The sequence below is a fragment of the Lactuca serriola genome, chromosome 8, assembly GCF_051521515.1.
Source record: "Lactuca serriola cultivar US96UC23 chromosome 8, Lser_US96UC23_V15, whole genome shotgun sequence".
Taxonomy (NCBI): domain Eukaryota; kingdom Viridiplantae; phylum Streptophyta; class Magnoliopsida; order Asterales; family Asteraceae; genus Lactuca; species Lactuca serriola.
In genome coordinates, this window is record NC_136415.1 from 175,665,196 (window position 1) to 175,691,416 (window position 26,221).

At 37.1% G+C, this 26,221-nt stretch overlaps 2 protein-coding genes across 2 annotated transcripts; one reads left to right on the forward strand and one right to left on the reverse strand.

Annotated features, from left to right (window-relative positions):
* Positions 1–9,738: 9,738 nt before the first annotated feature.
* LOC145068999 (riboflavin biosynthesis protein PYRR, chloroplastic-like) lies at positions 9,739–11,778 on the reverse strand. The gene is made up of 7 exons (XM_079015973.1): positions 11,359–11,778; positions 11,149–11,283; positions 10,954–11,053; positions 10,751–10,876; positions 10,349–10,662; positions 10,148–10,267; positions 9,739–10,071 (listed from the first exon to the last, which is right to left on the reverse strand). The coding sequence occupies exons 1-7, from the start codon at positions 11,710–11,712 to the stop codon at positions 9,925–9,927; spliced, it is 1,296 nt and encodes a 431-aa protein (XP_078872099.1). The 5' UTR covers positions 11,713–11,778; the 3' UTR covers positions 9,739–9,924.
* Positions 11,779–15,117: 3,339 nt separating this feature from the next.
* Positions 15,118–16,737, forward strand: LOC145067629 (uncharacterized). Its single transcript, XM_079014726.1, has 4 exons — positions 15,118–15,481; positions 15,716–15,726; positions 15,799–16,268; positions 16,329–16,737. Exons 1-4 carry the CDS (start codon positions 15,118–15,120, stop codon positions 16,735–16,737), a joined length of 1,254 nt encoding a protein of 417 aa, XP_078870852.1.
* The last annotated feature ends 9,484 nt before the right edge of the window (positions 16,738–26,221 follow it).

A 26,221-nucleotide genomic window follows, 5' to 3' on the forward strand; every position in this document is an offset into this window, starting at 1 on the left:
CTTTGTACTATTTCTCGATTTCCGATTTATGACGACTGACTAATTGAACAAATCAAATTAGCCCTAGCCCGGCCGAGCATTTACGTTTGTCATCACTAAATCATCGAGGGGCCCAAAGATATCGCTTTTATCCCACTTTGGATAAAAGGAACGGATAAAATTTGATTCAATGCTCGCTTGCACTTACTCACCGAATCACACACAACAATATGTTTTATGACACCAAGTTACTGGTGTGTTTACATATTATCAATGTGCAACCGATTTGGAAGATACAACTCACACATCTTGGTTTCAAGAATATAAGATGTTATCGTCTCACCAATCACTCGTGACATAATCCATGGAGTGATCCAAGTGAGTGTGGGTTTAATCCAATGCTCAAATTCATATTCATAAGCACTCATGAACGTTGTAGTAAACATTTGCTTATGTCTAATACTCTTTTAGACATTCCACACACCAATTCATGACAGTCTTCATTCATACCTACTTCCAACATATGAACGAATGTGGCCCGTTCGAATAATTTGACTGTTCTTAACCAATTAAATTATTCAGGAAGTCAAAACATGCAAAGTGAAACACAAGAATAATACTAATCCCATATGGCCTCAAACCTTTGAGCATAAATAAAACACCTTTTATTTACCACCATATTGATTACTCATTATTTTTCGTTTCGGGTAATCAACTTCTTACTTGAATTATTACACTTGTCCCATGCTCCTAGCATGCACATAATGTTTACCTATGGTTCTTACTTTGTGAAATAGATCAAATTGAACACATTTCCAATCATACTCATTTCACAACTCTGAATCCTTTTCACAAGTGAAAGAATATCTAATTCTTGCTACTTATGGAATATGTTAGATTCTAACATTTTATGCAACGATCCTTGTGTAATGTCACTTCACTAAAGTCACAATGACTATTGCCAATGAAATTACAAAGTCCTCTATCGGAGATTTTTACAAGACAATTCCTTAGATATGATGTCTCTCACTTAAAGTACATTCCTTTGAACATCCTTTTGCATAAAAGTTTCTAATCTAGACATAGATTTTCAATATTCAATTCCCAATATGGACACGTTGTCATATTTTCCATATGACAACTCATTCTTAATAGAATCTTATCTATTCATAATAATGTCAATATGGTCCATCCAATATGGAAACATTTCCATATTTTCCAATACTATACTTCCAACTACTCACAAGCGGCCAATCCTCGACGAACTTTGGATTGTCCTTTGATAGTTGTTTAATTATTTTAGTCAAAACCGATTCTAGTCCCTTTTCCCTCTAAATGCGCTAGACATTTGGAAAATTTTAGAATGGTCAAATATTAAAGCATTTGCAATCGATCCTATACCCGAAGCGTATGGGACACGATGCATAATGTCTTACATAAAGATTTGATACTTTATCAATCTTCTGCCATAATGTTTTATTTGCTATGTTCTCAAAATTCGAATAGTGAAGAGGAATGCCGTAATCATAATCGAAATTTTGAGAACGCACTATGTACCTTTGACTAAATTTATTAACATTCCACAACCTAAGCCTTTAGATTTGAAATGAAGCATAATATTATCTCCCTTAATTATAGCAAAACAACTTTACCACTCTTGCGACTTTGCAAAGTATAACTCTTGTTTTCTATAATTAATATTGCTAACTTGCAATACTTGCCATAATAATCATACAATCATAACTTTTATGCTCCTACTATCATGATAACACTTATGCTCCCACTAGCTTTGACATGTATTCAGAAACCAGCTTAACTTCCAGAAAAACAATACTTATTGAATTTCTTAAGTTCTTGTTTTCTAATACTTAGTGCTTTGATAATCTTTTATCAAGGCTTCTTAAATTTATACACCTTTGCCATAGATAGCTCATATGTGTGTCTAAACAATTCAGACTAATTGCCTAATCTCACAATTCGAATCATGGAAAGGGATACCGTAACCATAATCGAATTCGAGAATACAATTTCACAATCATTATCTTCTTAAAATCTCTATTAGTGAAAGAATTTCCTCACAGTCATTTTCATGAAGGAGGGAATCTTATGACACTTAGATTTTAATGATGTATGTGCTCCTATCCATGTGAATTTGTCAAAACCAAAGTTTACGACAAATTCAAACTCATATGGACCGAACTTCCTTAATCTTGATTTCTTGCCTTATGGTAGTACAGCTGCCCACCATGTCTTCCAAGTAGTTAAGCAACTCACCTTTTTCCTATCAATGTACTTTTCATTTATCAAGGTCCTTGCCTTTTATACATTCAAATGAGAACTCATAGGACTCACATGCATAATTAACTCAATTTGGAACAACATAGAAACAAAATAATGTCAACACGATAGGTTGTAAACCTCAACTCGTGTGCTAGTGATGATCGATAAGGTTTATTTGATTTGTTCTTGAAACCTTTCAAGACCATTAAGACTCCCACTGACTCCTTGACATATAAGATTCTCTTGTCAATAAACATTTCTTGACAAACAAATATTCAAGAGTTAGTGTAGCTTTTATCAAAACATTTCATAAATTGGTCCTAGTTGGTCTTTGTCTTATCCAAGACATCACAACTTTCCACATTTGATGAATGTTATAAACCTTCTTAATACTTATCCACTCAATGTCACAATCTTAAATCTAAGACTTGTTTTGGAACGAAGTATGATTTACTTCTTGATTTAACCATTTCTTCAATTCTTGATTCCTCTTCTTAGACATACAATTGTACTAAGACTCACTTAGAGGATCAATTGAGATATGGTTCTTAATCATTAAGACCTATCATAAAGCATAAACGCTACTCTCCCTTCTTCTTAGAATGGAGAAACTTTTATCTTTCTGCCTACTTGATTCTTCTTATTCGTTTTGCTATTGATTTAAACCCTTTTAATCAATTCACAATTACACTTAATCTTATAAGTGTAATCATATTTACTAAACCATTAGTAAATTATGACGAATATCTTTACTCTTGTGGTGGACTTAATTAACACGCAACTTTGTGTGCTCGATCTCCTAGTCCTTCACTTGACACTTTGTCAATGAATTAGTCTAATTTCCAAATATGAAATTTCTCATTCATCGTGCAACCAAGTTGCATGATTCCAAGTTTCTGTCCAATTGAAACTTGAGCGATGAGAAACTCTCCCTATTTGGTAAATTCTCGACATTTCCACAAACAACATAATTAAGAATCAAATCCATTATTGCTAATATTAGAAACATTCAAACATTAATTTTTCATACATGCCATTGCAAGGATAAATAAATAAATAAAATCAAAATTTATTTTATTGCGGAAAAAATCTGTCCTTACAATGCAATTCATTGAAAAACTATGCTAATACATATTTCTTAGCAATTCTATTCTAACTCTAAGTAGTAGCTCAAGAATCTAATCTTCAAGTAATGCGATCGAAATCCATTTCTTCACGGTTAGATTTTTCTCACTTCTTCCCTTAAGCTTCCTTTCTTTTCTTTGATCCTACAAAACATCAATTGTAATCTTATCACATTATGTATTAAGAATATAGAATAGAAGCTTAAAAGGGTTAGTCAATGGATTTTACCTAAAGCAGAGCCATACGTTTCGACTCTCCCATCTATTAGATCTCTTAGGTAAATGGGGCAGCTTCGTCTCCAATGCCTTTTTCTCTTGGCAATAAAAGCAAATTGACTCTTTTGGAACATGACATGGAAGTACTTCAGACATTGCCTTTCTCTTATGATCAAACTTTTCGATCATAGCATGTCTTTCGTTGCCATTGTCTATATCCATAGAGGTCTTGAAGGCAGATTCACCAATCAACTTTGCTTTTCTATTGCGCCAAACCATTGCTGATTCAGCAGCAATAAGCATATAGGTGAGATCTATAAGGGTCACGTCGCGGTTCATCATATAGTACTCTCTTACGAACTCACTATATGAGTTAGGAAGTGACTGAAGAACCCAATCAACAGCCATTTCCTCACAGACAACGGATCCCAACATTCTTAACCTATCAATGTGTGACTTCATCCCTAGGACGTGTGCACACACCGACTTTCCTTCTTTTGTTTACTTGCCAAAAGGGCTTGAGTGATCTTGAACTTTTCAAGCCTTTGAACTTGTGGGTTAGGGAGAATAATTGGAGGAGGTGGAGGAAGTGAAACATGATTTCTTGTTCCTCGATCGAATCGTGGAATACCATCTTTATGTGGAATGCTTGTTCCACGGGATTTGGGAAGACCATAGTTGTCGAACTTTGACATCTACAAAACGGGAGAAAACGAATTCAAGTTAGTTGATTGATTGAGTCCTTAGTAAATCACCCAAATGAGATACTAAGGCTAGGACCCAACACAATATCCTACAACTCGGGAGAGGGATGCCGTAACCCAAATTGCAGAACATTTGAAGGTAAGTGAATGACGATTCACTAATTTCCACCATGAAAAACGAAAAAGAAATTTAAGTTTTAAATCTATGAAAACTACTAGATCCTTTGAGATTCATTGAACATTTCAATGGCATGTTTAAATATCGATATGCCCCTCTTGTTTTTGACTGGGATGTCGATGATCACAAAGCGGGTGTGAATAACCATGCAAACTACATGGTGCCCCCACATGTTACAGTCACCTATTCGATGTGCCGGTTAACCATACACGCTCCACCGAACTATGACAAACATTGAGTCACCCTTTGCTACCTTTGCTTAGAACCATTTAGTGTGCCGGTAAACCACACACGCTCCACTAACGTCTTCGCAAGGGCACAAAGTGTAATTTCATGGAATTGCATCAATTCACTTTTGCCTAAGTAACTAAGATTGGGAATTTGTAAAACATTTAGTTACTTTTGTAATTCATTATAATTATAATGGAAGGTTTAGTCCTATCCTACCCGTTCGGCTAACGACCCTCCACTAGTCAAGAGTGCGGTGGGTAAGAGTGGATACCCATTCAACCGCCATTTTATAGGCAATTTCCTTAAACACCCCTTATAGACCAGCTCCGTGAATGAGGCCTACTAACGGTAAGACTGACTTTTACTCATACATATATATAATGTTAGACTTTTAATGTTATATATAGTATAGGGTGTATTTTACACTTTTATAAATACTAGGTGGTCAAATTTAATAATTATACATTTAATCCAATTAAATTGTAAACCAAGACTTTTATGGATTTATTAAACCTCTTTTAATTATACACCTTAATTAATTAATAAAACGATAAGGGTGTGATTTGAACTTTTTCAAAACAATACTAGGGTTTTAGAATTTAACATTCCTAATTAAACTTTTAATCAACTTTTAGATTCCAAAACTTGAGGGCAAGTTTTGAAACATTTCAAAACATTAGGGTTTAGAATTTAAATATACATCAAAATTAAACAATTAATCAAAATTTAAATTCCAAAACTTGAGGGCAAGTTTTGAAACCTTTTTTCAAAACATTAGGGTTTCAACTATTTAAATTTCAAAACAACAAAACTTTTCGGTTCAAATTTAAACTATAAAACCTAAAGGGAAAAATATGAAACTTTTCATAATACAAGGATCAAATAATCAAATAATCTAAATTAACAATTAATCACATAATTATCCATATTTGATTTATTTAACGATTTCTTGCAAAACAATTCACCAATTTAATCAAAATAATTAATCAATTATCACATAAGGAAACAAATATTTTATTAATTGATAAATATCTTCAATTAGATCAAGAATATACTCATATATATATATATATATATATATATATATATATATATATATATATATATATATCAAAAAATCGGATTAATATTGATCTAATATGATAAGGCAACTATCCTTAAGCAAAAACAACAAGAAATCCCGGTTTTCCCTCCTTCTGATCAGCCGACTCGTCGAGTCAGGCATGGACTCGTCGAGTCAGCATGAACTCGGCGAGTTCAGCAAGCAGAACCACAAAAAACGAATTTTTTCAACATACAAGGCATCAATACAATAGAAACCAATCTAGACTCTGATACCACTGATGGGTTTTTAGTCATAAGAACATCCTATGTGCTCATACAAACCCTAATGCTTGGATCTAGGTTTCTCTATTGTACATGCAAGTTATCCAAGACTATAAACCCTAGATCTAGAATATGATAATCAATATGACATATAATTAGGGTTTAGATCATACCTTGATTGTTATATAGCAATAACAATCCCAATTCCTCCTTGTACTGACTTTAGAAAGCTTAGAGTCACAAATGTCACTCCTCTAATGGTTCACAAACACCAAGAGCAAGAGGATGAAGAGGAGAGAGGATGGAGGCTGCCCAAAAATGTGTGAAACCCTAGAAGGATGCTTAGCCACGTTTTTGGGTCATAAGGGGTCTATATATAGTGAGACTATTAGGGTTATCTAACAAGGAAACCCTAATTTGGATGCTTAAGCCTTAAGCAACCCATGGATTCCTTTCCTTAAGGGCTTTGGACGATTTCTTATGGGCTTCCCCATAGAATTCGTCCACTCCTTAATATAAGGCAATCCATGGCCCAAATTGCAATTATCTTATAATTACAATTCCAGTCCCTTAAGTTTAATTAATATCTGTTAGTCACAAAACTAATTACCAATTAATTATTGACTAATATTAATTAAACAATATGATTTCTCCTTTAATATATTATTCTAATAATATATTAATAAATCATATTTAATCGTTTCTCTCCATAATTCATCCTATCAAGTTGCTTTGGTGAAGGCAACCCAAAAGGACCATGCATCATCGGGTCAAGTACATACCAAAATAGTTATGGACTTAGACACTAGTCCAACAGAATCAACCTGAAGGGTTTGTGGTTAAAGGTCAAGAAAACAAAGTCTGTAAGTTAGTTATATCACTTTATGGACTAAAACAGGCTCCAAAGCAATGACATGAGAAGTTTGACAACACATTACTCTTTAATGGATTTAGAATAAATGAATGTGATAAATGTGTTTATGTCAAACAATACAAGAATGCTTGTGTCATCATATGCTTCTATGTGGATGATATGCTTATAATAGGTACTAATTTGGATGTGATCAATCAAACCAAGAAAATGTTACACTCCTCCTTTTCCACGAAGGACTTGGGAGTAGTAGATACGATCCTTGGTGTAAGAGTTCAAAGAAGACTAGATGGTTATACTCTTACTCAATCCCATTATATTGAAAGCGTACTCAAGAAGTTTGGACACCATGATGACAAGTCGGTTGTCACCCCATTTGATGCTTCTAGTAATCTAAAGAAGAATAAAGGTGATAGTGTAGCTCAGTTAGAATATACTCAAGTTCTTGGTAGCTTAATGTATATTATAAATTGTACAAGACTAGACTTGGCATATAGTGTAAGTAGATTGAGTCGCTACTCCCACAATCCTGGGAAAGATCATTGGTATGCATTAGTGAGACTGCTTAGATATTTAAAGCATACAATGAATTACAGACTGCATTACACAAAATATCCTCCTGTTCTTGAAGGGTACTGTGATGCAAATTGGATTTCCAATACTTCAGAGGCAAAATCCACAAGTGGATATGTGTTCACTCTTGGTGGAGCTGCTAACTCTTGGAAATCATCTAAGCAAACTGTGAATACGCGTTCTACAATGGAAGAAGAGTTTTTTGCTTTAGACAAAGCTGCTGAAGAAGCTGAATGGCTTAAAAGCTTCCTAGAAGGTATTCCTTTGTGGCCTCAACCTGCTACTGCCATTGTCATACATTGTGATAGTATGACTGCTCTTACTAGAGCACAAAGTCATATATACAATGGCAAGTCGAGACACATTAGGCGCAAACATATTACAATAAGAGACTTGTTGAAGAATGGAATCATTTCCATTAGTTACATAAAGTCAAAGGAAAATATAGATGTTCCCTTGACAAAAGGCCTTAGTAGAGAACAAGTTCTCTTCACATCGACGGGAATGGACTTAAAGCTAACACAATGAGTCACCACTTGGCGGAAACCTAACCTAGCAACATTGGAGATCCCATGGTCTAGGTTCAATAGGACAACTAGTTGGGGAAGACTCAAAGAAGCACTAACACAAAGGTATGCTCACTCCTATGATATTTATTTTGTGTTTTCCGTTGATGATATAGGGATGAATTCTTTATTCTTAATAATGCTGATAGCTTTTATAGTGGAATAGTACGGATCGTTCCAGATTACCATTACCTATGTGAGATGGATGTGAGGTCGCATCTTTGGGAGCTGATATGGCTAAGCTCTCTAAAAGTCTCATGAAGAAAGGATTGTTCATGACCGTAAAGAACACAACGGTAAGAAATGAACCATGTTTATATATGATATGTGTGATACCTCTTGTCTTGATTCTACTATACAAAGTGGTTAGTTCAAGACTCTAGTTCACTACCCATAAAGTAGATCCAAGTAGTACTCACTATGAAAGGTTCAAGTTTTACAACACCTATTCAGATGCATGTCATATCTTACTTCCCTTATTTGAATATCAAAGTTCACTTATTTTCTATTCAAATGTGGGGTATTCTTGGAGTTTGAATAGAAAATGAGGTGTATTGTTGGAACTTTGCTCTACAAAATTACAATGTGGGACTTATCCCACATTGGTGGAAGAGAAAACATTTTCCCACATTATAAGTCTTGTCCCACTCATTTAATCAAATGGATCAAGTAATGGGTTAAGCATATTGGGTTTGAGTTGTGGTGTTGGACTAGTCAAATTGGGCTAGTAGTAGGCTTGTATTATTAAATATTAATGGTCAAAGATAGGGCCTTGGGCTCTTCTTGACTAAATAATTTTTTTATATATATAATCCAAAATTATTTAGTCATTAATTTAATAATTTTTTTATATATATAATCCGAAATTATTTAGTCATTAATTAATTTTTTATTTATTCAGTGCAAAACAAATTCTGTTAAATAAAAGATTAACTGCAAACAGTTTTTGGCAGTTAATTTTGGTTGGTGGTTTACAACCACCATTGGAAGCCTATAAATGAAGGAATTCAGACAAAATTTGAATGCTAACGATACACAAACACTTTCTCTCAAAAATCGTTTATTTTTTCCAAATGAATCATGGTGAACTTCGACAGATTCAAGAATTGTTCTTGAACTGGATTGTTGTATCCTCAAGACAGACCCATTCCAGGGAAATTTCTGTCTTAGGACACTACAAAGCAGGCCTCAATCTCTACAATTTTGTGATTGTATTTTCTATGTAATCATCGTACAAGTATGTTTTCTTTAAATTGATTCTTGTATATTATATATATCTGAATTTCGTTTGTTTTATTTCAATTACTTTTGTTGATTGTATACTTGTGACACATACATGACCACCTTTTATGGTCATTTTGATGCAAATTAATTATATCATAATATTACAACTACAGAAAGTTAACTCTGTAACAAAGCTCCTAAATTTTTTGTTTTTGATAATGTAGCCGTTAGAAGAATTGTTGAAAACTAAAGGAGTTAAGGACGTAAAAAAAACTTATACATATAATAGGGCGAATCCAAATACATCCGTTTAAATATATTATAAATTATTATAACAAGGTGGGATACTTGGCATCGAGGAAGTCCCTGAGAATAGGATTAATAGGAACTCACAAATATACGTACGTGAATTTGATCAAAAAATATAACTCTCACTCTTGGGTTATGAATGTATATACATAAGGTAAAGGAGCTAAAAACATACTTCTATTATAATAATGAAACAAAACAGGTTACAAACAAAAAGACTTCTCAATCTACATACTTGGTGAACCGGTAAAAATAATAAAAAATAATAAAAAAACCACCATATTTATTAAGATGTGCTAGCACAAAATCAAAGGTGGTCAGCGAGGATGTATAGTATATATGATTAGGTTTCATGGTGACCTAAAGACATAATTTTGGGTGGCTTATTCCTCCCACCAATTATCTTAGGAAATAAAGTTGGATCAATTGTTGATTGTGTCAAATCAGGAATGGGTTGCACATATCCACTAATAAGCACATCAGATTCTATCTGCAATTAATTTATCAAGTTTGTTTAAAATGAATTCTACATATCAATGAAAGCACATTTGCAATATAAAACCAACCTGCTCATAAGAAACATCACTTAACTCCAAAGCCTGTGTCATTTCAACCATCCCAAGTTCCCCAACTGGAGAAGGCGCATTCCTTCCTCCAATTATCTTAGGAGCAACAAAAGCATGCACCTACATCATAATTTTACCCAATTATAGAATTCTACTTTCAAACAAATTAAACTTAAAGATCATATATATAGTTTCATACACCTTGTGTATGACACCCGATAAAATAGCTGATGCCGATAATGTCCCTCCACATTCCCACAACACTGAAAGATACCCACGATCATAAAGATATTCCGCAACTTTTTTAGGGTTAAAAACGTCAAATTCCACTACTTCAACCCCTTTTGAGGCAAGAAACTTCTGAAAACTTCGTCTTGAGCCTCTATGAGTGACAACTATTGTGGGCACATCTCTAACATCCCAAAGATTTGCAACCTCGGGAAGATCAAGTGTTTGTGACATAACAATTCGTGTAGGTAAATGAGCACCACCATTTCTTGGAGTTAAACGCGGATCTATTTATATATTTCAAAAAACTTTTACTAAATACTTTAGAAGTATTTATTTATAATTAACTAGGTGACAATAATTAAAGTTTCATACTATCTTTGCGTAGTGTATTTCCTCCTACAATAACCACATCGCTTCTACCACGTAACTCAAAGACTCGTGATCTTGACTTTTCGTTGCTTATCCATAATGAATGTCCACTACTAGTAGCAATTTTTCCTGTTAAAAAATTTGGATAAAATGGAGCAAATGCAACGTTTTGATTTTACAAAACATGTATCATCACTAAAACTCACCATCAAGGGTCATGGCGTACTTTAAAACAGAGAATGGGAGTTGAAACGCTGATCTATATAGCAAAGGGGCGTTGACAACAAGACATGATTTCAGAGCATCCTAGAAGAATTAACGTAGTATAAGATTGAATAACAACAAATTAGAAAGAAAGAAAAGAAACATGTCAGAATGCTAAAGATTTATACAATACGTACCTCCATGGAGACACCTCTTATATCTTCCCCAAGAACATCAACCTGTAGTCCTTCACTTCGCAATGTTTGAATAGCATTTCCACGAAGATGTTGCAATGGATTTCTGATCCCAATTACAACTCTGGTAATTCCAGCCTACGGATTATGATTATTAAGCATGTAGATTTGAAGAAATTATCCTATAATGTGAAATGAAGCAATGACAAAAACCTTAATAAAAGCAGATAGAGAGGTGTTATCGTTGTTGCAGTCTTCAGTTTCCATATTGACATAAGCAGTGGCGCCTCTGCAGTACTCTCCGGCGGCCTCCACCGCCTGGACCTCCGCCGGTTTCGTCCCTTGAGCGTAAAGGTATCCTTCTCCGAAAACTTTGCTGTTTTTTGATATCACGCAGCCAAAGTTAGGATGCGGCGAGGTGAAACCGGCGGACATGTCTGATAACTCGGCGGCGCGTTTTACATACGACGCATCAAGCGCGTGGTGGTGTTGTTCGTTGTAATTCATAACAGCGTTGGCCTTGAACTTCGTTGGGGCAAAAAACCCCATTGTCATCGACATCGACATTGCCACGGCAGATCAGAGATTACGAGTTTCTGTGGCGGTGATCAGATTGATGGGCGGCGCGTTTCACATTTTATGTTCAATAAATGATAAATACGGCACTTATCATGTCATACCGTATAAACACAGCACTAATCATGCAGTGCAACAATGCGAACCTTACGTTATAGAGTAAATTACACAAATGGTCCCTATGGTTTAGGGTAATTTGCGTGTTTGGTCTAGGGATGAGATTTAAAACTGGAAACTCGGACAATAACTGGAATCGAAACCGTTAGAACCGGAATATATAGAACCGGTTCCGGGTTTAAAAATTGTCTTTATCTGGGTTCCGGGTAATCCGGGCTTGGGTCCATCGGGTCCGGGTCTAAAAACCGGAATCGGTGTTACGAACCGAAACCACTTTTAGGGTCGGAACCGGTTTTTGTGAAACGTTTAAAAGATGCATATCTCATTCGTTTCAACTCCGATTGATATGAGGTTTTTTTCCAACGTGTAGTTTAGAGTTTGTACAAGATTTTAGACTATAAATTTGTCATTTTTAGTTTTATATTCATCGATTTACAGTCCTCCAAAATCGAGATATCAAAGCTGGAAGTTTTTAGTTTTTTAGTTTTTTTGTATTCGGTGAAAGTTTCAAAACATGCATATTTAATTCGTTTGAACTCCGATTGACATGTAGTTTTTACCAACTTGTAGTTTACATTTTGTACATGAGTTTAGACTATAATTTTGTCATTTTGGTTTAATATTCAATGATTTACAGTCCTACGAAGTCGGGATATCAAAACTAAAATTTTTTAACTTTTCAGCTATTTGTTTTTGTACTTTGTATTCTGTGAAAATGTTAACACATGCATATCTCATTTTGTTTAAAGTCGGATTGACATGCGGTTTTTTCCAGAGTGTATTTTAGAGTTTGTACATGATTTTAGACTATAATTTAGTTAATTTTGGTTTCATATTCAATGAGTTACAGTCCCCCAAAGTCGTGATATCAATATGAAAATTTTCAAAGTTCAACCCACGAAGTAGTAAGTAATTAGCAAAAAATTTCGGTTTTTCCGATTCTAAACCCACTTTATCCGGTTCCAACCTACTCACTTTGATGTTTCCGGGTTTTCCGGTTCTATACCCACTTTACCCGGTACCGTACCCGAAACCGAACCGGAACCGGTTCCTATATACCGGTCCGGTTTCCGGTTCTAAAAAATCTCGTTAACCGGTTCCGGGTTTTCCGGGTCCGGGTCCATCCTATCCGGGTTTGGACCCACTTTCATCCCTAGTATGGTCCCTAACTTATTTTTTTAACTTGGAAGATCCCTACTGTTTGTTTTTGTTACACGATTGGTCCCTATGTTACCTAAAAAATACTATTTTGCCCTTGATTTTTTAAAATATTTAAATAAACACACCCCAACCCCAACCCCCTCACCTTACCTTACCTATCTCACAATTTTTTCCTATTTAAATAATAGTCTTTTTAGGTAAGACAGAGACCAATCGCATAACAAAAACAAACAGTAGGGACCAAGCGCATAATAAAAACAAACAGTAGGGACTTTCCGAGTTAAAAAAAATAAGTTAGGGACCAAACGTACAAATTACCACAAACCATAGGGACCATTCGTGTAATTTACTCTACATTATATATAATATATTAAGAGTAAATTACATTAATGGTCCTTATGGTTTGGAGTAACTCGCAAGTTTAATCCCTAACTTTTATTTTTAATTCGGACCATCTTATGGTTTGTTTTTGCTTATGGTTGTCGTCATGAGTTCCTCCCCCAAACAATATTCGTCAACAAGCTCATAAGCTCATGGGTTTCAGTAGCCGCTTGGTATAGCCAGCTCCGACCGCTACAACCCCTCTTCTTCCAGATATCGTGTCGCCGACCCCAATTTCGTTGGAAACGCTGCAATTGTTAAAAGAAGGAAACGTCGAGTTTGAAATGGTGTTGAAGCTGAATTTGAAGTTAACAGGTAACGCCGACGGTGATGCTTTGAGAAGCATTGAATTAGGAGGGGTGATTTTTAGTTAGAGTCTTTCGCTAGTTCTCATCAATCGGAAAACATTATTATTATTTAAAATTAAAATATCTTAAAAACCAGAGGTTATAGTTGTTAAAGTGTTAAACCATTTGTATATGGGTTATTGTCAATGTAGCCCAACAAAGTTACGTATAATGGTTTAAATGGTCCTTCATGACTATTTTTTGCATTTGAAGGGCATAAACTTGTTATTTCTTGTTCCAAAAGGGCACTCTTGGAAAAATGAAGGGGTCACCCGGTGACCCCATTCTACCTAGCAATTTTTTATTTCTACCTCATATCCAAATAGATTAATTTAGTCCATGTCTTTGCCACGTGTGCATAGGAGTTAATGAGAGATAGTGTACGTTTAAACCCCTCAACTGCCCTTTCTAAAACTTTCTTCTTTAACTTCCCCGCATTGAAATTTGTTGTTGATCTGTTCTTCGGTCCTATCCTTTTCTTCAAGTCTTAGTCACTCAAAGCGGGGAACTTTGTTGTTGCTATGGCCGTTTTCATGAAGATTGATCTACATTTTACTAGAATTTTTACAAGGTACCCCTCTATTACTTACGCAGATGGAGCAGAGCAAAGGTTTGATGATGTTGATTTTGCTGGAATGGACAAGAAGGAATTTGTCAAGTTCCTTGAAAGATTCACATGTGAGATATGTGTGAATGTCTACTTTTACATGCTCGATATTATTTTTCCTGATGGATTAAGGTTAATCGCGAATGACATGTATTACATGGAACTAATCGAAGTAGGGTATGCTTCTGATTGTGTAATCGATGTATATATGGGCCATCTTGGTGTTAATGTACATAAATGGATTCTTGAAGAGCAAGCAGAAGTTGGCAGTTCTTTAGACCAATTATCTGGTGCAAATGAAGATCACGAAGAAGTTCACAGTCGTATGGATATGGATGATGGAATCGACATGCAAGATTTACATGGTGGTATGGATGATATCCTAGGTCCAAATGAGGATTTGCAAGGTGAGCAAGATGATGGCATTTACATAGAAGTGGAAAGTGAACCTGATGAGTGCATTCCTATGAACAAGACAAAGGATGATGAGTTTCTGAGTAAGTTGTGCCCAAAGGAGCAAGTCACCCCCCACAGTCCACCTCGTGAAGATACATATGATCCACCACAAGAAGATGAGGTAATTTCTACTGACCAAGCTATTTACAATGAGAATGTTCATTGGAAAAAGCAAATACATTTATTAGGTATGAGATTTGTGAGTCCTAAACAAATGAAACATATGATGTGTAACTATGCTGTAGCAAATGGTTATTAGTTATGTTACAAAAAAATGATAGTAGGAGACTATTAGTGAAATGTTGTTCTGGGCAGTGCAAGTTTAGGATGTGGGCTTCTTGGATGAGTGAGGAAAAGTATTTCCAGATAAAGATTCTCATAAATGAGCATAATTGTGCAAGAAACTTCAAGTTAGGTTCAATTGTGAATTATTCATGGATAGGTACCCATTATACAACACAATTCTTACAGAAACAAAAGGTTAGTGTGAGGCTACTTAGGGATAAGGTTAAAGAGAAATTTGGTATAAATGTGAGTATGGGACAGTGTAGAAAAGCAAAGAAGTATGCAATTGAACTGATTGAAGGAACACTAGTGGAGCATTATGCAAAGTTGTGGTCATATGGTGAGGAGATTAGAAGATCAAATCCAGGATCAACAGTCAAAATTGATTTCAATTCTATGCCAGATGGTAAGAATTATTTTAGCAAACTTTACTTGTGTTTTGATGGGCTTAAGCTGCAAGGGTGGAGAGGGAGTTGCAGAAGGCTAATATGTGTTGTAGGAAGAGATACCAAAAATCACATATTTTCAATAGCATGGGCAGTTGTCTGTGTATAGAACAAAGAAAATTGGAAATGGTTTTTGGAAAACCTTAGAGATGACCTTCAACTGGATAATGGTTTAGGTATAACATTAATGTCAGATCAGTATAAGGTGAGTTGTTTTACTTCCTAATTTAATAAATTCTAGTCTCATTTTATATAACATGTCATCATTGTTGCATAGGGGCTGTTAGAGGCTGTGAAGGAAATACTCCCTACTGCTGAACATAGGCAGTGTGCAAGACATATTGTTGCCAACTTTAGGAAAATATTCAGTGGTGTGCATTATGAAACCATGTTTTGGAAGGCAAGCAAGGCATCCACTGATCCTTTATTCAATGTTTCTATGAAGGAGATTAAAGTGCTTAACCCTGCAGCCTTTTCTTATCTTATGGAAACAAACCCCAAATCTTGGAGTAGAGCATTTTGTCAAGAGGGAAAGATGTGTGATGCAGTGGAGAATGACTTATCTGAGAGCTTCAACAGTGTGATAAGGGATGCTAGGAAAAAGCCAATCATCCCCATGTTAGAGGAGATTAGATTGTATGTTATGGAGAGAATATACAAATTAAAGATTAAAGGTAGTTCATGGCCTGATTACAAGCCTTTCCCAGCAATTACACTCCTACCGAATCAATTAAAAAAAGCTCAAAGGTACTTTCTAATCTTTAAACTCATAATTGTATGTAATTACTTATGTTATGTCTACATTAGGTATTGGCAGGTTTTACCAAGTGGTCTAAACCAATTTGAAACAAGAAACATAGCTGAGTCCTATGTTGTTGACCTCGACAAGAAGACTTGCACTTGTAGAGTGTGGCAACTTAATTGGTATGGATGTGTGCATTCAGTTGCAACTATATCATTTCTCAATAGAGATGTTGGTGGTTATGTTGATACAATTTTCTATAGAGCAGTCTACAAGAACACCTATAAGTATATAATTCAGGGAATGAATGGTAGAAATATGTGGCCACCTACTGACTTCATACCACCTCTTCCACCAATGAATAGAAGAATGACAGGCAGACCAAAGGTTAACAGAAGAAGAGATGCATCAGAGAAGCTACCAAGGCACACTGTGTCTAAGGCAGAGAAAAAATATCATGCAGTGTGTGTGTAAAAATATGGGGCATAACAAGGTCACATGTCCTCAAGAAGAAAGACCTCAAGTGCAAAAACCTGAAGTTGGTAGGAAGCCCAAACTAAATGTTAAAAAAAGGAAAACAGATGTCAATGAAAAAAGTGAAGGAGCAGGAGGTGTCAATGAAAAAGGTGAAGGAGCAGGAGGTGTCAATGAAAAAGGTGATGGGTTTTGGCCATATGAACATTCCTATGTGCACATGCAAACCCTAATGCTTGGATCTAGGTTTCTCTAATTAAACATGCTTTGAATCCAAGACTTCTAATGACTAATTAGGTATAAGAACTATACAAAATCAGATCTATAAGTTTACCTTTGAATCTCTTGTTTGATCTTGTTGTCTTGGAGCTCTAGAGTCACAATTGTCACTCCTCTAATGGCTTACAAACACCAACTAGCAAGGAGGATGATTTGAGAGAGAGGAGAGGAATTAGAAATCGGCCAGGGTTTCTTTGCTTTTGTAGAGGTGCTGATTTCCCTTGCCCTAGGGGTCTATTTATACTTGTAAGGCTCCTAGTGTTTCACCCTTAAACCCTAGTTGGATAATCTTTCCTTAAAGCAATCCAAATCCTTTCCAAAGATAAGCCTTGGACGAATTTGAGGCTATCCCAAGCCCTAGAATTCGTCCAACCTCTATCCAAGAAGGATTTACAGCCCAAAGTGTAACTATCAAACAATTGACAGTTTATACCCTCTTATTTAATTAATCTCTTTAAGTCACCAAATTAATACTAATTAATTCATGACTTATATTAATCAAATAACAATATTATTATTCATTATATTATTCTCATAATATATCAATAATATTTATTCTCTCATAATAAATCATCCTGTCAAGTTGCTATGGTGAAGGCAACCCAAAAGGACCATGCATAATCGGGTCAAATACTTGCCTAATATAGTTGCAGCCTTAGACACTATTCCAACAGTCTCCCAGTTGGATAAGTCTAGTAACTATATGCACAAGTACAATCTGATTCGCAATCGTAGCTCTCAAATACGCTGTCAAACTCTGATCTAATTAATCTTGTCCTTTAGATAAGGGATCGTACAGTCCTCTGTTAGATATCATGCAGACAATTCTATGGAATATTTAGTCTAGCATTTTGGTTTCTCGATCTACGATTTATTCGACATAGAACTTAATCGAACACATCAATTCAGTTCTGACCGGGCCCGACACATAAGTCAAATCAAATCATCGAGCGGCCGAGATATTGCTTTTACCTTCTTAGGATTAAAGTTACAGATAAACTTTGACTTATATGCATTTACTTATTCATTAATCAACTATACACAACAATGCGTTTTATAACATCGAGTTACCAATGCGTTTTCACATTATCAATGTACAATCAATTAACAAATAACAAACCATATATCTAGGTTTTAAGACTATGTGATATTATTGTCTTGCGATCACTCTTTTATATATCATATTCCATAAGGTGATTCCAGCAAGCACGGGTGTAACATCCCGAAATATCAAGAGTAGAGTTGAAGGGCTAAAAGAGTAAATTGGGAAAGAGCGACTCGGCGAGTCCATGGGTGGACTCGGCGAGTAGAGTCGCGACTTGGTCGCGTGTTAAGTAGCCGACTTGGCGAGTCAGTAAGATGGACTCGGCGAGTAGGCGCTAAGTGGAGAAAACCCTAATTCTCGGGGTTGAGCCCTATATAAAGAACATAACATCCATTCCCCCAGCCTCTTTACTCATCCTCAAGTCCAGAAACCCTAAACTTCGTATGTGAGTGGATCAAGTTGCATTTGGGAGCTTGGAGAAGCAATTGTTGAGGAAATCTTGAAGGGTAGGAGGCTTGGAGCAAGTGGCTTTGCTTGGATTCGAGTTCTATTGCAGTTGGGGCGTTCTTTCGAGGTAATATCTCATCCTTGGGCTGTTACTCTTATGGATTCATCATTTTGGGGTTTGTGGGGAGCTTATCTTGGTATGTTGTGGGGTTTGGAAGTTAGATCTGAGGTTGCTACCTCAGATCTGGAGTGGTGATGGTCCAAATGTGCATAAAGTCCTTGTGTTGAGTGTTGGGTGAAGCTATCATGTCCCAAACCCTAGCCCTAATGTGCAAAATGCATAGATCTCTTTGGATTCACGTAAAGTTTGCCACTTTACGTGATGGATGGGTTGTAGGAGGCTAGATCTATGTTTTGGATCAATTGCATGGCCTGGAGTGCTTCTGTATGGATTCAGACCGGTGGTACTCGGCGAGTCACATGGGTGGACTCGACGAGTTGCTTGAAGATGAGCTGGAACTCGACGAGTTGGAAGAACAACTCGGCGAGTTGGATGAAGATGGCCTGGAACTCGACGAGTTGTATGAACAACTCGGCGAGTAGGTTGAAGATAGCCTTAGACTCGGCGAGTCTGTTCTTGGACTCGGCAAGTCTTGTCGAAGAGTCCCAATATTTTCTGGTCAAGTCGAGAATCGGAGAGTCAAGGGATGACTCGGTGAGTTGTGTGCGAGTGGACTCAGAGTTGTTGGACTCGGCGAGTCTCGGGGTGACTCGGCGAGTTAGGTCGCGGATTGAGGGAAGTTCTGAGCTTGGGTACTCGGCGAGTCATCGGGTTGACTCGGCGAGTAGAGTCAGTCAGTCATCGGTAATTGTTGGTTATTGTTTTGAGTTCAGTGCTTTGTTGTTGTTCAGTGGAGGAGTTCGTGTCAGTGGTCGGAGCAGCTTGGGTTATCTGTTCAGTCGGCAGTATCAAGGTGAGTTATCCTCACTATATCAACAGGGTCTAAGGCACCAAGGCCGGCCCTTATCGGATTGAGATCCGGGTAGTTGTTGTTATGTTACTGCTTTGATATGTTTGCATCCTGAGAGCTAGGATGGTATATGTTAGAGACCTGATTGAGATCGGTATTTTGAGAGATAGGGAGATGCTATGCTAGTGACCTGTTAGGTCGGTATCCTGGTTAGGATGATAATATGTTATGTGATCTGTTTGATCTGCTTGTTGGCTGTGAGTTGCTATATGATTGTATGTATTTGTGCACATGGTTGTTTGGACTGGAGTTGGGTTGAGGCGGGTCCTGCTTTGTGCTGTAGGCCAAGATACCCAGGGCGGACCGGTTGTTCCGAAGGCCCAGCGAGCGGTCCGGATAGGCTGTAGGCCCCAAGAGGGCAGACCAGACGTGCCGAGGCTCGGAGAGTGGACCAGGCCGACTGAAGGCCCGGTGCGGGCGGACCAGTCATACTGTAGACTCAGAGAGTGGACCAGGTGGATTGAAGGCCCGGTGCGGGCGGACCAATCACACTGCAGACTCGATGTATGTGGTTAGATTCGGAGAGTGGACCAGATGGATTGAAGGCCCGGTGCGGGCGGACCAATCACACTGTAGACTCGAGGTTTATGTCTAGACTCAGAGGGTGGACCAGGTGGACTGTAGGCCGGTGCGTCGGACCAATCACACAGTAGACCCGAGGTGCATGGCTGTTTTGTGATCGGATATGTTATGGCATGTTATGCGTGTATGGTATATGTGGTTGGTATTTTGGGGATATCTCACTAAGCTTTCGGGCTTACAGTTGTGGTTTTATATTTTTCAGGTTCTTCAGGAGACCGTGGCAAGGCGAAGGCGTGATCGTACCGCTCCTCATGATTTTGTAGTAATGTGATTCTGGGAATACGTTAAATGTTTTGTATTGAAAACCTTTTTGTAAAGAGTTAATGGAATCGAGTTGTTTTTGAAAAATTTAAAATTGGTTGTATTTTTCGGTCGTTACAGCGGGTTTGTTCTAATGCTCAAAACTAGTTCATAAGCACTCATGAACGTCGCAGCAATCGTTTGATATGTCTAATACCATTTAGACAATCTACGCACCAATTCACGACAATCTTCATTCATATCTACTTCCAACATATGAACGATTGTGCACAATTTGAATAATTCGATTATTCTTAATAAATTCAATTATTCTGGAAGTCAAAACATGCAAAATGAAACAATAGTTAAACAATTAACATAAGACAGTAACATTACTCATAAATAATACTCCTTTTATTTAATCATCAAATGTTAATTACATTTATCTATTACACGTTTTTACTACTATCTAATCTATGCTAATATCAGCCTTCAGCCCAATACTCCTAGCATGCTGCAAGTGCTTAACCCTACTCAGTCCCTTCATAAGCGGATCTGCTGGGTTATCTTCCGATGATATCCTTTTCACTACGAGTTTTCCTTCTTCTACACGATGTCTAATAAAGTGATATTTTCTGTCGATATCTCGAGATCTACCATGATCCCTTGGTTCCTTGGTCAAGGCAACCGCTCCTTCATTATCACAGAAAATCTCCATGGGCTCCTTTATGGCAGGTACAACTCCAAGATCACCGATGAAGTTCTTCAACCATATTGCCTCCTTCGACGCTTCGCTCGCTGCAATGTACTCTGATTCGCACGTTGAATCAGCTACGGTTTCCTGCTTGGAACTTTTCCAAGTCACTGCTCCTCCATTCAGGGTAAAGACCCAGCCCGACTGCGAACGGTAGTTGTCCCTGTCGGTCTGAAAGCTGGCGTCACTATACCCTCGCACTTTCAAGTCATCACTCCCTCCGAGGACTAAGAACCATTCCTTCGTCCTCCGAAGGTACTTAAGGATATTCTTAACCGCAACCCAATGAGCTCTGCCAGGATTCCCTTGATATCTGCTAACCATGCTCAAATCAAAGGCTACATCAGGACGAGTACAAGTCATAGGATACATGATTGAGCCAACTGCGGAAGCGTATGGTACTCGGCTCATTTCTGCTATTTCAGCTTCGGTACTCGGACTTTGAGTCTTACTCAACTTGGCATTACTTTGTATCGGCAATTCTCCCTTCTTCGAGTTTTCCATACTAAAACGTTTTAGTACCTTCTCTAAGTAAGTGTTCTGACTAAGTCCTATTAGTCTCTTACTTCTTTCTCTTACTATCCTTATTCCCAAAATATAGGAAGCCTCTCGGAGGTCCTTCATAGCGAAGCACTTCCCGAGCAAGGACTTAACCTCCTGCAGAGTCGGGATGTTGTTTCCTATGAGTAGTATGTCATCGACATACAAAACGAGAAAGCTAACTATGCTCCCACTGGCTTTAACATATACACACGATTAATCTTCGCTTCGTACAAATCCAAACTCTTTGACTTTCTCATCGAAACAAATATTCCATCTGCGAGATGCTTACTTAAGTCCATAAATAGACTTCTCAAGCTTACACACTCTATTTGGATGCTTCGGATCCACAAACCCCTCTGGCTGAGCCATGTAAACATCCTCAGCCAACTTTCCGTTAAGGAAAGCGGTCTTGACATCCATTTTCCAAATCTTATAATCATGAAATGCGGCAATCGCTAGCATCACTCTAATAGATTTTATCTTCGCAACCGGTGAGAAGGTCTCGTCATAGTCAACTCCAGGAGTTTGAGTAAAGCCCTTCGCGACCAATCGCGCTTTATATGTGTGTACGTTTCCATCCACGTCGTTCTTCTTCTTGAAGATCCATTTGCACCCAATGGTCTTACGTCCGGGTACATTATCAACCAAATTCCAAACTTGGTTAATTCTTTCAGCCTCCACATCCCTATTTCTTCTTAGTCCCTGCACATTAGAACAAATGTGGTAACCACAACCGGTATCAAGAACCCAAGAAATAGCATGAGATGAATCGTTAGATTTAACTGTGTATATACCAGCGAAAGACGGCTTGATCTTTCCTTCCTTGATGGCTTGCAGGTACTCTGGGCAGCTTCTCTTCCAATGTCCTATTTTGTGGCAGTGGTGGCACTTTGCCTCCTTTGGGTTAGGGCAGGGCTTAGCAGGATCAACTTTGGTCCCACTAGAAGAGGCACCATCTCGGGCTTTAACCTTGTGATAGTTCTTAGACGAAGCCTTCCTATTCTTTCCCTTTCCTTGTCCAATAGCCAAAACAGGAGCAGCGGGTGGATTGGAAGTTGGTGCAACAGGCTTGTCCTTGAAGTTGCTCTCAAAAACCCTCAAGAGACCTTGGAGTTTGCTTAGGGTGACCTCATCTTTATTCATGTGGTAGGTCATCCTAAATTGGTTGTAGCTTGGAGGCAAAGAGTGAAGCACCATGTCGATCGCCAAGTCTTCCCCAAAGTCAACATTCAACTTACAAAGACGGTCGACATACCTTTGCATCTTTTGCAGGTGCACGGTAAGAGACTCTCCATGACCCATCTTAGCGGAAATCATGTTAGTGAAAATCTCATAACGCTCTTGTCTCGCGTTTTGGTGGTATCTCTCCAATAAGTCTTGGTGCATCTCGTATGGGTACATGTCTTCATAGGACTTTTGGAATTCGGAGTTCATAGTGGCTATCATGATGCAATGAACCTTTGTTGCATCACGCTCGTGAGTTTCAAAAGCGGTCATTTCAGCCGGAGTAGCAATTTCAGGGTTGATTTTCTCGAGCTTCTCATCGAGGACATACTCCTTATCCTCATAGCGAGCAATAGTGCGAATGTATCTTATCCATTCGCTAAAGTTCGTTCCATCGAAGGTGACCTTTTGACAAAGGCTCGTCAATGTGAATGAACTAGCAGCAGCGTTGTTTGCGTTCGACATCTACAATTAGAAAGGACAAAGATAGATTAGAATATGAATCCCAAATTATCACTCAATAAGAAAAATTAGGGCTAGGATCCAACAACAATATTTACATATTAGAAAAGGGATGCCATAATCTAACATGCAAACAATTTGAAGGTAAGTGAATGACGATTCACTAATTCTCCACCATGAAAACCTAACTTTAAGTTCTAAATGAATTTGAGAATTCCTAGGTTTAGATGAGATTCATTGAAACATTTCAATGGCATGCTTAAATCTCGATATACCCCTCTTGTTTGTGACTGGGATACCGAGGATCACAAAGCGGGTGTGAATTACCATGCAAATTCACATGGTGCCTTCATTGTAACGATCTCCCATTCGATGTGCCGGTAAACCACACACGCTCCATCGAACTATGATAAACAATGAATAACCCTTTGCCACCTTCGCTTAGAACCAATTAGTGTGCCGGTAAACCACACACGCTCCACTAACTTCTTAGCAAGGTGCAAAGTGTAATTTCATGGGATTGCATCAATTCACTTTTCCTAAAGTAACTAAGATTGGGAAATTTTTGAAAAACATGTAGTTACTTTGTATTTCATATTATACTTTTAATGAGAGGATGAGTTTGCCCTATCCTACCCGTTTGGCTAACGACCCTCCACCGATCAAGCAAGCGGTGGGTGTGAGTGTACACCCATTAAGCGCCATTTTATAGGCCGCAACCTTATACCCACCTTATAGATCGGCTTCGTGAATGAGGCCTACTAACGGTAAGACTAGCATTTTATATATATATATATATATATATATATATATATATATATATATATATATATATATATATTAATCTTGTAATATTATATTAGTATAGGGTTGTATTTTAAACTTGTAAAATTCTAGGGTTTGAAATTTAAATTTCCTAAATTAGAACTTTTAATCACAAAACATAAATTTCAAAACTTGAGGACAAGTTTTAAACATTTAAAACATGGAGGATCAAATAACAAATAATCTTTGATTAACAATTAATTCCATAATTATCCATATTTGATTTATTTAAGATTTCTTGCATAATAATTTACCAATTTGATCAAAATAATTAATTAATTATCACATAAGGAAATTAAATATTTTATTAATTGATAAATATCTTTAATTAGATCAAGATTATAGTCATATATATCAAAAAATCAGATTAGGGTTGATCTAAAATGATAAAGACAAGTTTCCATAAGATAAATATCAAAAAATCCCAAATATGACCCTTCCTGACGCTCGGACTCGCCGAGTGCCCAACTGGACTCGCCGAGTCAGGCCAACTCGCCGAGTCCACTATGGGACTCGCTGAGTCCATGACTCAGAAACACAAATTTCGAATTTTGCAGGTAAGAATCAAACAAACAAGCAACAATTTAATAGAAACCAATCTAGGCTCTGATACAACTGATGAGTTTTGGCCATATGAACATTCCTATGTGCACATGCAAACCCTAATGCTTGGATCCAGGTTTCTCTAATTAAACATGCTTTGAATCCAAGACTTCTAATGACTAATTAGGTATAAGAACTATACAAAATCAGATCTAGAAGTTTACCTTTGAATCTCTTGTTTGATCTTGTTGTCTTGGAGCTCTAGAGTCACAATTGTCACTCCTCTAATGGCTTACAAACACCAACTAGCAAGGAGGATGATTTGAGAGATAGGAGAGGGATTAGAAATCGGCCAGGGTTTCTTTGCTTTTGCAGAGGTGCCGATTTCCCTTGCCCTAGGGGTCTATTTATACTTGTAAGGCTCCTAGTGTTTCACCCTTAAACCCTAGTTGGATAATCTCTCCTTAAAGCAATCTAAATCCTTTCCAAAGATAAGCCTTGGACGAATTTGAGGCTATCCCAAGCCCTAGAATTTGTCCAACCTCTATCCAAGAAGGATTTACAGCCCAAAGTGTAACTATCAAACAATTGACAGTTTATACCCTCTTATTTAATTAATTTCTTTAAGTCACCAAATTAATACTAATTAATTCATGACTTATATTAATCAAATAACAATATTATTATTCATTATATTATTCTCATAATATATCAATAATATTTATTCTCTCATAATAAATCATCCTGTCAACTTTCTATGGTGAAGGCAACCCAAAAGGACCATGCATAATCGGGTCAAATACTTGCCTAATATAGTTGCAGCCTTAGACACTATTCCAACAAAAGGTGAAGGAGCAGGAAGTGTCAATGAAGGGCAAAAGGGTCAAAGAGCAAAATTTGTGCATGAAGGGCAAAAGGGTCAAGGAGCAGAAGGTGTTGCTGCTGGAAGGAGATGTAAAAGAAAGGAATCAGAGTGAATCATAAAGATGAAATTTGCTAAGAAGGTGAAGGGCAAAGATGGGAAAGGAGATACTAGTGCAAACCCATTGGAGCTTAATGATTAGGATCTTATTTCGTTTAAGTTGTTATCTTTTAACTTAGTTGTGCATCAAGTTACATAACAAATGGTCCACTTGACCTTCATTACAACTTGTACATGATTAAACAGAAAAAAAAAATACCGAACTACATATTAGGTAAACCTTCAACTTAAAGACCTCAGCTTGAAGCTTTTTGTTCGACTTAAACAACCCATTTATGATCACACATTAATTGTTGCACTGCATTTCATCAACCCAAGCTATAAAACCTGAACGAGCATCCTGATTCCAACTATTTTCTTGAATTAATACATCTTAAAAAAAAGTAGGGTTAACATCAAAATTTGAATAAATGGTAAATTACCTTTTTCAGGCATGCATAAAAGGGCCTTCCTGGGTTATTGGTAGTACGAGATGTTCTTATTATAGCCTTAGCTCCACATCCACATTCCAAGTTCTTCATTATGTA

Coding starts and splice junctions, on each gene's coding strand:
- LOC145067629 (XM_079014726.1), top strand. CDS start 15,118: ATGTGGGCTTCTTGGATGAGTGAGGAAAAGTATTTCCAGATAAAGATT. Junction 16,269..16,328: donor CAATTAAAAAAAGCTCAAAG/GTACTTTCTAAT, acceptor TGTCTACATTAG/GTATTGGCAGGTTTTACCAA.
- LOC145068999 (XM_079015973.1), bottom strand. CDS start 11,712: ATGTCGATGTCGATGACAATGGGGTTTTTTGCCCCAACGAAGTTCAAG. Junction 11,284..11,358: donor CTCTATCTGCTTTTATTAAG/GTTTTTGTCATT, acceptor CATAATCCGTAG/GCTGGAATTACCAGAGTTGT. Junction 10,663..10,750: donor AAATACACTACGCAAAGATA/GTATGAAACTTT, acceptor ATATATAAATAG/ATCCGCGTTTAACTCCAAGA.